The sequence below is a fragment of the Oncorhynchus mykiss genome, chromosome 11, assembly GCF_013265735.2.
Source record: "Oncorhynchus mykiss isolate Arlee chromosome 11, USDA_OmykA_1.1, whole genome shotgun sequence".
Lineage (NCBI taxonomy): Eukaryota > Metazoa > Chordata > Actinopteri > Salmoniformes > Salmonidae > Oncorhynchus > Oncorhynchus mykiss.
Genome location: NC_048575.1, coordinates 51667783 through 51681812, shown reverse-complemented (window position 1 = coordinate 51681812; position 14030 = coordinate 51667783). Strand labels below are relative to the sequence as shown.

The window sequence follows — 14030 nt, the reverse complement described above, 5'->3', positions numbered from 1 at the left end:
ACAGGAAGTCCAGGATTGAGTTTCAGAGGGAGATGTTTCTTCAACTTGATTGGAGTCCACCTGTGGTAAATGCAATTGATTGGACATTGTTTGGAAAGGCACACACCTGTCTATATAAGGTCCCACAGTTGAAAGTGCATGTCAGAGAAAAAACCAAGCCATGAGGTCGAAGGAGATGTCCGTAGAGCTCCAAGACAGGATTGTGTCGAGGCAGAGATCTGGGGAAGGGTACAAAAACAATTATGCAGCATTGAAGGTCCCCAAGAACACAGTGGCCTCCATCATTCTTAAATGGAAGAAGTTTGGAACCACCAAGACTCTTCCTAGAGCTGGCCGCCCGGCCAAACTGAGCAATCGGGGGGAGGTGACCAAGAACCCGATAGTCACTCTGACAGAGCTTCAGAGTTCCTCTGTGGAGATGGGAGAACCATCCAGAAGGACAGCCATCTCTGCAGCACTCCACCAGGCCTTTATGGTAGAGGCCTTTATCAATCAGGCCTTTATGGTAGAGTGGCCAGACGGAAGCCACTCCACAGTAAAAGGCACATGACAGCCCGCTTGGAGTTGTCAAAAGGCACCTAAAGGACTTCAGACCATGAGAAACAAGATTCTCTGGTCTGATGAAACCAAGATTGGCCTGATGAAACCAAGATTGGCCTGAATGCCAAGTGTCAGATCTGGAGCCAGTGGCGGATTTAAGCATAGGTGACATGGGTATCCGCCCAGGACGGCATCTTCCCGGGGGCGGCATGGGGCGCCGCACAATTTAAATAAATACAAATTCTGAATGGTGAAATTTGCGCAATCGGTTTTCTATCACTCATTTACACGTCACGTCAATGATATCATGTCACCGTGTGGGACTGTGGATCAATTAACCTTGTCGGAGTGGGCGCCCTGAATCCAGTTTGTGAGCTAAGCAGGCTACTGCCTGGGATTGTCTCCCACTCAGAAGTATGAGATGGCGCGGGGGCGGGGTAGGTTGATCTTTGGTCTCCCCACTGGAAGTCCGATCAAACATCTCTGGAAAGACCTGAAAATAGCTGTGCAGCGACACTCCCCATCCAACATGACAAAGCCTGACAGGATCTGGGAGATACTCCCCAAACACAGGTGTGCCCAGCTTGTAGCGTCATACCCAAGAAGACTAGAGGCTGTAATCGCTGCCAAAGGGACTTCAGAAAGTACTGAGTAAAGGGTATGAATACTTATGTAAATGTGATATTTCAATTTTTTATTTGTAATACATTTTCAAAAAATAAAAATAAACTGTTTTTGCTTTTTCTTTATGGTTTATTGTGTGTAAATTGATGAGGGGAAAAAACAATTTGATCAATTTCATAATAAGGCTGCAATGTAAAAAAAATGTAGAAAAAGTCAAGGGGTCTGAATATTTTCAGAATGCACTGCATTGATAAAGTATTTAGACCCCTTGACTTTTTCCACATTTTACTACATTACAGCCTTATTATAAAATTGACAATAGTTTTTTTCCCTCATCAATCTACACACAATACCACAGATTTTTTTGCAATTTAAAAAAAAATAACACATTCAAATATGACATTTACACAAGTGTCAGGTTTCCTCCAGACGTTCAGGCCAAAGTGTTCAATCTTGTTTTCATTAGACCAGAGAATCTTGTTTCTTATGGTCTGAGAGTCTTTAGGTGCCTTTTGGCAATCTTCAAGTGGCTGTCATCAGTGGTGGAAAAAGTACCCAATTGTCATACTTGAGTAAAAGTATAGATACCTTAGTAGAAAATGACTCAAGTAAAAGTCACCTAATAAAATACTACTTGAGTAAAGTCTAAAGGTATTTGGTTTGAAATATACTTATGTATCAAAAGTACATTTAATTGCTAAAATATACTTAAGTATCAAAAGTAAAAGTATAAATCATTTCAAATTCAAATTATATTAAGCAAAGCAGACAGCCCCATTTTCTTGTTTTTAAAATGTACAGTTAACCAGGGGCACACTCCAACACTCAGACATTACTTACAAAAGATGCATTTGTGTTTAGTGAGTCCACCAGAACATAGGCAGTAGGGATGACCACGTGTTCTCTTGATAAGTGCATGAATTTCACAATTTTCAAGGAAAATGTATGGAGTAAAAAGTACAACATTTTCTTTAGGAATGCAGTGAAGTAAAAGTTGAGAAAAATATAAATAGTAAAGTACAAATACCCCCAAAATGACTTTAGTACGTAAGTATTTTTACTTAAGTACTTTACACCATTGGCTGTCATGTGTCTTTTACTGAGGAGTGGCTTTCATCTGGCCACTCTACCATAAAAGGCCTGATTGTTGGAATGCTGCAGAGTTGGTTGATCTTCTGGAAGGTTCTCACATCTCCACAGAGGAACTCCAGAGCCCTCTCATAGTGACCATCGGGTTCTTGGTCACCTCCCTGACCAAGGCCCTTCTCCCCTGATTGCTCAGTTTGGCCGGGTGGCCAGCTCTAGAAAGTCTTGGTGGTTATAAACTTCTTCCATTTAAGAATGATGGAGGCCACGGTTCTTGGGGACCTTCGATGCTGCAGAAACGTTTTGGTACCCTTCCCCAGATCTGTGCCACAACACAATCCTGTCTCGGAGCTCTACGGATAATTCCTTTGACCTCATGGGTTAGTTTTTTCTCTGACGTGCACTGTCAACTGTAGGACCTTATGTTTGCCTTTCCAAATCATATCCAATCAATTTATCACAAATGGACGCAAATCAAGTTGTAGAAATATCTCAAAGACGACCAATGGAAACAGGATGCACCTGATCTACATTGAGTCTCATAGCAAAGGGTCTGAATACTTATGTAAATAAGGTATTTGTTTATTTTTTATATATTTGCAAAGATTTCTAAAAACCTGTTTTCGCATTGTCATTATGGGCAGATTGTGTAGATTGAGGGAGAAGAAAATATGTAATACATTTTAGAATAAGGCTATAATGTACCAAATGTGGAAAAAGTCAAGGGGTCTGAATACTTTCCGAATACACCTGAAGTAAATTGACCCATTTCTTCTCTTCCCATCCGATTAGACCAACACTAGATAAATAAAACAAATACAAAAAGTATGACAGTTAACACATTTTATTGAGCTCATGTCAAATACACATGGCATAAACATAAAGTGGTAAACACAACAAACAAGGGGAATAGGGTGAGATAACAGGATTACCTGGGAAAAACACGATTGAAATGATCAGAGTGTATTGCTTCATGATGTTTTAAATGCACAAAGTCTCTTATGCAAATACAGTGAACACCGGTCTGAGGTGAAATCTAAAGAGTACAAAGCCTACACAATACCATCAATTGTAAACCATATGTCACATAGAAATATATGAATAATACCTGCATTTGTATGCAATCCCAGCATAGCTAATTTGTTGGCAAATCAACCTGCAAACATGACTGCATGTGTCATTAGTGGTTTGTCATTTGATAGTCTTAAAAGTATCGGTCATGACTATGACATTGTTGTTGATGATGATTTATTTGGTGTCGGCTTTAGGGTGGCTCTAATGAACACGACGATCAAAGCAAAGTTGGATTATTAAGCCTGTGGCAAAGCACCCCACCACAATTCAAACATTGATTGTTATGCATAATATTAAATCAACATGCATCAGAACGCTGTCCATTTTTTCTTTCTTTCAGAATAACACTTGATACCAGATGACTTTAAAGTTTTCCATTCCTTTTCACATGTCAACAATCCAACAGCAAAATCCCATGTAACAGACAAAACAAACCTAGATACCTTATGCATTTGAAACACATTTCTAACTAATGGTACAATCACATGCCTCCCAGTAATTTACCACCTGGTTTCACCAAGAGTAAATAGATGGTGGTTAATATCATGAGACTTCTGTCATTCCTTAAAGAAAGAAACATGTTGTCCACAATAGGCTGCGCCAATAACAGAACATTAGATGGCCTTAGTTTGAGATTTTTGCACTCATAATCTGAACGCACAAATCAGAATATAAATCTAGGGGTAGACGTGAATTCTACAAGATCTGATTAAAAAAATAACGGTACACATGCACCAAGAAGCCAAACGTGCCACCCATCCCCCAGAAACAACCTCAAAGGGACAAGTCATGTCAATCACATTTACAGCTCCCATGTAACACTAGACTAGACTAAGAACAAATCAAACAACTATAAAACCTAAAAAATGTAATCATTTTAAGTTGAGGTAAATTCAGATGCCAGAAAACCGGTATATCCACTGAATAATCACAGCTTAATTCTTAACAACATAGAACTTTTTGGTTGTTTTGGAAAAAGTTTCATTAAAGCAGAGTGACCTCAGAGTTGACTGACATGATTGGTAACAGACATTGTGATTATCTGGGTAGAGGACCCAGTCAACAAGCACACTGATCAAACCCTCCAGGGAGAGGACAACCGCCAAGAGGGAGTAGAACTAACATAAGGCAGCAGTGATCAAATGACAGGTGTTGAATGACGAAAACATGCTTGACAAGGTTTTGCAGGCAGGCCCGCATTCTGTAGAGGTGACTGAAGATGGGAAACTTGGTGAGAACCTAAGAAGAACTGGCTTTCATTTGATTTAAATTCTTCAAGCACAACAAACAAATTGCATAAGAAACCTGGTATAAAGTAGAAACTGTTCAGCAGCAGATAAAAAAAAAAAAAGCTAGTTAATTTACAGTAGTGACATATCTTACATTATATATTTTTCAAATAAATTAAATGAAGTATATAATTCCAGGCAGGAAATGGAGGGAAATATTTGCTGGTAGGTTCTCGCATTCATTCTTCGTTTGAAAAAAAAGAAAAGTGGCTGACCGACCAAATCCTTTGATTGGTAAAAGAAGGGGTGCAAAAGCCTAGTCTGAACGGACCATTTTCCTTCTGAAGCCATTTCCTTTAGCTAGATGGAAGAGGGGAAAAACATTCAATGTTTTCTACCACAGTCAAGTATGACACAGAACAGTCAAAACATTACAAAAATAATGATGGCATTCCGTTAAAGAACAACAAGAATGAGTATGTAGGTGAATGTTGCTTACTCACCCTGGAACTTTGCCATTGAGTCTGGGTTCTAGTCAAATGCCATCTCCTGGCTTTTCCGTACACAGCGAGCCACCTTCCTCTTGAATTCACCATTCGGATCCTCCCTCCACTCTTTCTGTGGGACAGGCACAAACTCAATAGCACAATTGTCATTGTCACTTTGACACGGGTTCTGGACGTACTTGGGTATTGTAACACAGCTTAAATACCTTTATTATTACAACTCACCGCAGCATCCACATTAGCAGGCGAATCACTGTTAGGGTCGGCCAGCATGGAGATCACACTAATCATAATCGTCTCTACAGTGTGGATTGGAAGCCAACGTTCCTCTGGTTTCTCATAGCCAAACTTGTCCTCTCCTGGCTCATGCAGTATTGAGATACATACATCACCATTCTTTGCCACTAAGAGAGATGAAGTGATTATATACACTAGTAAACAGCAAACTTGGTAGGGGACACAAATCCCACTCCAATGATTCTAAAACGGTTACAGCTCTGGGTTTAGTAAGGCTCATAACGTGTGACCAATGTGTTTACCATTAGGATGCCAGATTTCAGTGATGAACTTCATCTTGGGAGGCCGTAGTGGATAATCATAGGGAAAGGTCAGGTACGCTTTGAAAAACCCTCCTTCACTGTAAGGGAGAGAACAGAGAAAGCAAAGCATTTCACATTGGGGTAATTTAGCAGATACTCTTATCCACAGCGACTTACAATTAGTGCATTCATCTTAAGATAGCTGGGTGATACAACCACATATCACAGTAAGTATCTTTTCCCTCAGTAAAGTAGTTATCAGCAAAGTCAGTGCTAGTAGGACTATAGACACAGTGTACAAAACATTAAACAACTTCCTAATATTGAGTTGCACCCCCTTTTGCCCTGAGAACAGCCTCAATTCGTCGGGGCATGGACTACAAGGTGTAAAAGTGTTCTACACTTTTTTTTTCTCCACAGGATTAAAAATCCTTCTTTAACCCGTCTCCTCCCGCCAAGGTTCTTTGCACTCTGGGAGGGGGACAATGTGGAGTAGTCAACCGTGATGGAGAGGTCTTGGAGCGGGCAGGCCTTCCCCGGGAAGAAGAGCAGCTCCGTCAAGGTCAAAGCTGTCATCATCCCCATTTACCCATTTGAGAGTACATTCAAAGTATGTACTCCTCTTCTTTAGGAATATCAACCTATGTTCTACAGACGCATTCTCAAATAAATGTCCTAACTTACAAGAGGGTGTCTTGTGGCCCTATGATGACCACCTCCCATTTGTATATATCCTCATCATCTATTAGGCCAGCTGAAAAGCCCTCCACTGGGTTCTTGTTGAGCTCTGAAATAGAAAGACACAAGGTAACAAAATGCAACAACTAACAAAAAAAGACAAAAAGAACAGTGAAAAGTTGTTTAGACAGGGGTAGAAAAAGAGAGTGACAGGTACCTATTGTCAGTGTGGCCAACTGAAAAGGTGGCCTGTATGTACCCCCTACCCCCCTCGGGTGCACAAAATTATGTTCAGACATTTTAACAAATTAATAAAAAATGAAACGCTGAAATGTCTTGAGTCAATCAGTATTCAAACTATTTGTTATGGCAACCCTAAATAATGTGTTCAACAAGTCAAGTAAGTTACATGGACACACTGTGTGCAATACTAGTGTTTAAACAGACATAGCATTTTCACCAATTAGATAAGCAGCTTCAATGTTGGGTCACTCAAAAAGTGGAAGATTTTACATATACTGTACCCATCACTTTGTAGCACAGATAGTTGGATGAAATACAAACAAACCTTGCTTACACTTCAAAGCGAGGGCACATATTTCAGCCTTGTGGGAAAAAACTGACAAAAAGTTTTAATTCCACCATGGAAAACACACGGCCATCAGACACCAGTCCAGGTCCACTCACCAGCATTATTTCCTTTCATCATTTGAACAGGGCGAGGGAACACAAAGCACACACAAGCTGCATTCAGTGACAATATTCTTATTTGTCTTATAAATAGAAGGCAGATGCTCCCTGACAACACAAGGAACTTTGATCCTATCAAAAGGGCAGGGGAGACTAGCCCATGCAAGCTGCATTTAGTCAAATTAACTTCTTCAGGGTCGGGGGCAGTATTCGGAAGTTTGGATGAATGAGGTTCCCAAAGTAAACTGCCTGTTACTCAGGTCCAGAAGCTAGGATATGCATATAATAGTAATGGTAGTATTTGATAGAGTGTTTTCTAAGGTTTCTAAAACTGTTAAAATAATGTCTGTGAGTATAACAGAACTGATATGGCAGGCGAAAACCCCAGGAGAATCCATCAGGAATTGATTTTTTTGGAGCTCACCAACGATTTTTATGGCTCTCTATGGGAATATAAAAGGAATACATCCCAGATTGCAGTTCCTAGGGCTTCCAGTAGATGTCAGCCTTTAGAAAGAGTTTGATTTTGAAAAACTAGCTAGAATTTGTAGTTTTTTAAGTGGCTCCCATTTTGGCTGTAGTGTTTTTACGTGCGCGTGGATGAGAGTGCGCACTTCATTATCTATCTCCGGTAATGAACATACTATTCTCCGTCTTACATTGTATCATTTATTTACATATTAGGGTACCTGAGGATTGATTAGAAACGCTGTTTGACTTGTTTGGACGAGGTTTATTGGTAACTTACATGATTCATTTGTATGCATTTTGAACGAGGGAAACCGGTGGATTACTGAGTCAAGCGCGCCAACTAAACTGACTTTTTTGGGATATGAAGGACTTTATCAAACAAAATAACCATTTGCAACCTGATGAAGATCTTCAAAAGGTAAGTGATTTATTTTATCGCTATTTCTGACTTTCGTGACACCTCTGCTTGGTTGGAAAATGTATGTAATGCTTGTGTGCGCGGGGCAGTATCCTCAGATAATCGCATGGTGTGCGTTCGCCGTAAAGCCTTTTTGAAATCTGATGAAGCGGCTGGATTAACAAGAAGTTAAGCTTTTAAGTGATGTATGACACGTGTATTTTCATGAATGTTTAATATTACGATTTTTGTCATTTGAATTACGCGCTCTGCAATTTCACCGGATGTTGGCCAGGTGGGAGGGTAGTGAATATCCCTTTGAGCATGGTCAAGTTATTAATTACATTTTGGGTGGTGTATGAATACACCCAGTCACTACAAAGATACAGGTGTCCTTCCAAACTCAGTTGCCGGAGAGGAAGAAAACCGCTCAGGGATTTCACCATGAAACCAATGGTGACTTTAAAACAGAGTTTAATAGCTGTGATAGGAGAAAACTGAGGATGGATCAACAACATTGTAGTTACTCCACAATTCTAACTTTAATAACAGAGTGAAACAGAGGAAGCCTGTACAGAATACAAATATTCCAAAACATGCATCCTGTTTGCAATAAGATACTAAAGTAAAACTGCAACAACAAAAAAGGCATAGAAATGAACTTTATGTCTTGAATAAAGAGTAATGTTTGGGGCAAATCCAACACAACATATCACTGAAAATATTCACATTTTCAAGCATGGTGGTGGCTGCATCATGTTATGGGTATGCCTGTCATCAGCAAGGAATAGGGAGTTTTTGTGTTTTTTTTTTTTACAAAAAAAACCTGGTTCAGTCAGCTTTTTAACAGACACTGGGAGACAAATTCACCATCCAGCAGGATAATAACCTAAAACAAAGGACAAATACACACTGGAGTTGTTTACCAAAACAACATTGAATGTTCCTGAGTGGCCTGGTTACAGTTGACTTAAGCCGGCTTGTAAATCTATGGCAAGACATGACAATGGCTGCCTAGCAATGATCAACAACCAAATTGAAAGAATTTGAAGTAGTTTTAAAAGAACAATGTGCAAATGTTGAACAATCCAAGTGTGCAAGCTCTTTGAGACTTACCCAGAGAGACTCTGCTGTAATCGCTGCGAAAGGTTATCCTAACATGTATTGACTCAGGGGTGTGAATACTTATGTAAATTGGATATTTATATATTTCATTTTTAATAAATTTGCAGAAATGTCTAAAAACATGTTTTCATTTAGTCATTATTGGGGTATTGTGTGTAGATGGGTGAAAGGAAAAAAGCAATTGAATCCATTTTGAATTCAGTCTATAAACAACAAAATGTGGAAAAAGTCAAGGGTTATGAATACTTTCTGAAGGCACTCTATAGCCATTTTAATTAAATTACCTTTTGACAGCATCCCTTTTGATTTAAACAAAGCTTTCCATAGATGTTTGCCTATGGAAGAAGTGGACAAAGTTACTTTTTGTACCTGAATGCAAGAATATTCAGAAGATAAAGGTGCTCAAAGTTGACTCATTTTACATACCTCACCATACCATAAGACATCCATGTCTTCATCACTGGAAAATATAAATGGTTGAGTTTTATATCATTTAAAAAAGCTTACAAAGAGTGTTGTCAAACTAAAACGAAGTTCAATCAAAATTGCCATTTTTAAACCTTTGATGTCAATGATCTTAAAACAACTAAACTCTGATTATTTTCATATTTGCATGTTGTAGCTTAGACCTCATTTCAGATCATCTAAGGCACATATGTCAGAGTCAAGGCCCGCGGGCCACATCCGGCCCGCAAGAAGGTTTTTTACGGCCCCTGGGATGATCTTGATTTATTATTAGAACCGGCCCGCAGCAAGCCGGCAGCCCGCAGATCTTTTACACGCACCAATACTACATATCCCACAATGCAAAGGTGACGCACCGAGCAGTAGGCTGCTTCATTTCAATATTTATTGGCACAGCAGTCGTCAGCATCACAGTAAAATTAACTTTCAGATACCCATCAAAAATGGCAAAACGGAAGGTGGATACTGAGAACCGGGGGTTTCAAACAAGGTGGGAGTCGGAGTATATGTTCACGAAGGTAGCTGGAAAACCTGTGTGTCTTCTGTGTGGAGAAAGTGTGGCGGTACTGAAAGAGTATAATCTGAGACGACATTATGAAACGAAACACGCGGACAAAAACAAGAATATGGACATGGAACAAAGGCTACAAAAGGCAGAGGAATTAAAACGAGGCCTCAAATCTCGACAAGCTCTGTTCAAAAAAGCCAAATCACAAGGCCAGGCTGCTGTCAAGGCCAGTTTTATTTTGGCAGAAGAGATCGCTAAATCAGCCCGGCCATTTACGGAGGGGGATTTCATCAAAAACTGCATGATTAAAGTTTGTGACGAAGTTTGCCCAGAAAAAAGGCAACTCTTTTTAAATGTGAGTCTGAGCAGAAACACCATTGCCGAGAGAGTAGACCAGTTGTCCATCAATCTAAAAGAGCAGCTTGTGAAAAAGGGAAAAGATTTTATTGCATATTCCTTGGCTGTGGATGAGAGCACCGACATTTCTGACATTGCCCAGTTGTCAATTTTCATCCGCGGAGTGGACTCCAACCTAAGCGTGACAGAGGAGTTTTTGGCTTTACGTCCTATGCATGGCACAACTACGGGGCATGATTTGTATGAAGAGGTGTCAAGATGTGTAAATGAGATGGAGCTGCCTTGGGAAAAACTCGTGGGTTTGACAACCGACGGAGCACCTGCGATGTGTGGACACAGGAGCGGACTGGTGGCGAAGATACGGGAAAAGATGCAAGAGGAAAACGCGACAGGTGAGCTGACAGCTTATCATTGTATCATACACCAGGAAGCGTTGTGCGGTAAAGCCTTGAAAATGGAGCATGTAATGAGCATCATCACGCGCACAGTTAACTTTATCAGAGCCAAAGGTTTGAATCACCGCCAGTTCAAGGCATTTCTGACGGAGTTAGAAACGGAGCATGGTGATTTGCCTTATCACACAGAGGTGCGATGGCTAAGCCAGGGAAAGGTGCTTCAAAGATGTTTCGAGCTTCGTGAGGAGATTTGTCTGTTCTTGGACAGCAAAGGGAAAGACACAACACAACTCCGAGACGAAATGTTTCTGTGTGAAATGGCTTTTCTGTGTGACATTACGAGTCATCTGAATGCAATAAACTTGCAGCTGCAGGGTCGGGATCGTGTCATCTCTGATATGTACAGTACAGTGAAGGCATTTAAAACCAAACTGACTCTGTGGGAGACGCAGATGCGGAAAGAAAATTTGAGCCACTTTCCCAGCTGCCAGACCATGAAAGAGAAGCTCTCTACCAGTGCGTTCCCGAGCACACAGTTGGCTGATAAAATAGGTATGCTTGCCGCTGACTTTCGACGCCGATTTGCTGACTTTGAAGCACAAAAAAGCAGGTTGGAACTGCTCGGTAACCCATTTGCTGTTGACGTGGAAAGCTCACCACCAAACCTCCAAATGGAGTTGATTGACCTCCAATGCAATGATGCACTGAGGGCAAAATATGCGGCAGTGGGTGCTGCGGAGTTCGCCCGTTTCCTCCCCGGCACAATGCCCCAGCTGCGCATCCAGGCTGCTCAAACGTTGTCTATGTTTGGCAGCACATACCTGTGTGAACAACTGTTTTCTTTGATGAACCTGAACAAAACATCACACAGAAGTCGACTTACTGCTGAACACCTCCACTCAATTCTGAGGATTTCTTCAGCTCAGAGCCTTACCCCGAACATTGATGAACTTGTGGAAAAGATGGGACACCACCAAGTATCACCCTCAACCTCAAACAAGTGAACATTACTGTGCAATCACATATTTAGAGTTTTTACTCAGTTCAAGTTTAAAAGTTAAAATTTAATATTTGTTTTCACTGCATGTTACTTCTCCTTAAACAAAGTGTTGTTTTTGATTAATAGATTTTTGCACTTTATTTTTTTGTATTTCAATCCAATTATATTTTAAAAATATTTCAGTTGAGTGGATGATAGAAAATTGCTATTATTGTTTTTTCTTTGAAGTAAATTTAGCCCACTTTTGCTAAAATAGAAAATATAGTCTACTGATGGTGCCTTGAATACCGGTTTCTTTCATTTAATGTTCATGTTATGGGGATATTTATATAAAGGAAATTTGTCTTTTGTGTCTGTTGAAAATTAAAGATTACTGACAGAGCCATAAGAAAATATTGCTTTATTTATCTGATCATATTGTAATATATTTGTTAGGTTTTCAGTAGGTTCAATTAGGTTCACTAGACTATATGCGTCATTTAAAAATTTTTCAATGAACATTCGAACAGTCCGGCCCTCGTCTTGTAGCTGATTTTTTTATTTGGCCCTCCGTCCATTTGACTTTGACACCCCTGATCTAAGGTGTTTGTGTTGTGCCTAATATCAGTTGAGAAACAAAATTCTCTTGAATACAGAGTGGGTGTCACTTCACCAATAGAATTCATAAAATTGACCTATTCCTTCAGACCACTGCAATTTAGCTGGTACACCATTGAACTTGAATAAAATGTTTTACTTGAATTTACTACCCCAAAGATGACCACCTCTCCACGTCGAATGTCAACTTAAATTGTCATTTCTATTATCTATATTTCTATGATTTCAAAAGGTTTCCTAAAGAAGATTGACAGTATAATTTAAAACAACAGTTCCCATTCAAGTCAACATTTGCTGATGTGTGGAGCTCCAGCGATCTTTGTGGTACAATTTGAAAGTCGACATTTAATTTTTATTCCAATTTTAGTACATTTATCAGCCAAAACATGACATTCACCATGTATTAAAGAGCATGTTGTGTCTCAACCGATTGTGGTCACAACAGAAAAAACAGATATGTCAAATAGGGTCTAAACTACAACATACGCACATTTGAAAATAATCGATGTTTACGCGTTTAGATAATTGACGTTAAGGTTAAAATAAAAGTCATTAAAAAAGATATAATACCAAAAATTCGGTAATTATAAAACTGTTTGACAACTTTGTTTGTAAGCTTGTAAATGAAATCAACCTCAACCTTTTATATTTTGCAGTGATGATGGTGGGGTACCCAAAATGGGTCAACTTTCGTTACCTTAACATCTTGAACATTTTGGCATTCAGGTCCAAATAGTAACTTTCTGAGCACTTATACAATGAGCAAATGTGTATGGTAGGTTTCGTTCAAATCACAAGGGGTTTTGTCAAAAAGTGATTGAATTCAAATAGATTTACCCGTATACGCTAGCTGTATGCCATTGCCAGAACGAGTGAACAGGATAACAATGATGTGATGTTCCCACCATTGTCAGATGGGCCTGGGGACGATTATTCCTTTGTTCCTTGGCTAGCTTGTCAGCTAGCTAATAACAAGCCAGATCATGTTTACAGCCCACCAGGGTTGTGTTTCACTGCAGACAGAGGTTGGTGTAAGATTAGGTTAGGGCTAAATTAGATAGTTATTTCCTCTATAGCTCGAATTAGTAACAAAATGTTGACTTCCTAGCTAGCCAACTAACGTAACGCTGGTGACGTTTCAGTGACAGTCAATATGTTAAACTAGCTAACTCGCTGGTTTAGACTACGTCAATGCATAGATTGGGTTAGTCGTGCAGTTGAATTCCGTCATCTTAACATGATAATTAAGCGGAAAATATATAACTACACTGTGTTTACAGCCAAGATCATTGCACTAATGTAAACAAACAATCGTGTCTGCCCTCGTTGAACCCGGCTAGATAGCTACGTAGCTTGGGGGTCTCTTTCTTTCTTTAAACCTTTGTCTTACCTGCCAATTGCTTTCGAAGAAGTAATGCTGATTGTTCAGTCATTGTATGTGGGCTTCAACCAACCAAAAAAAAAATGTTGCCAAACACTGAGAGAAATAATAAAATCAAATTGGCAACTAGATAGCCTCCGTGTTATGACCGGATAGTGGTAAGATTTGTTCCAGCAGCGCTTGGGCAGAAACTATAGCTGGCTAGACTTTTCTCCTGATCATGAAAACTTTGAGTGGGTATTAAAAAGCATTTAAAACGATGTACAATTTAAATCATTTACACCAAGGATAATACAAAAATCTGTAATATGTATGACACATGTATCAAGGATAGGATGTTGTTTTTTATAAAAGGGAAACATAATTCA

General features: G+C 39.6%; 1 protein-coding gene across 2 annotated transcripts; it reads right to left on the bottom strand.

Annotated features, from left to right (window-relative positions):
- Positions 1–3078: 3078 nt before the first annotated feature.
- On the bottom strand, positions 3079–13970 carry LOC110535903 (ubiquitin-conjugating enzyme E2 G1). 2 transcript variants are annotated; one of them, XM_021621270.2, is made up of 6 exons: positions 13672–13970; positions 6283–6385; positions 5599–5696; positions 5285–5463; positions 5057–5171; positions 3079–4913 (listed from the first exon to the last, which is right to left on the bottom strand). In XM_021621270.2, exons 1-5 carry the CDS (start codon positions 13712–13714, stop codon positions 5085–5087), a joined length of 510 nt encoding a protein of 169 aa, XP_021476945.1. In that variant the 5' UTR covers positions 13715–13970; the 3' UTR covers positions 3079–4913; positions 5057–5084. The 2 variants fall into 2 exon arrangements, with proteins under 2 accessions (XP_021476945.1, XP_036791618.1); XM_036935723.1 differs by lacking the exon at positions 13672–13970 and adding an exon at positions 9244–9419 and having other exon boundaries at positions 5057–5167.
- Positions 13971–14030: the final 60 nt, after the last annotated feature.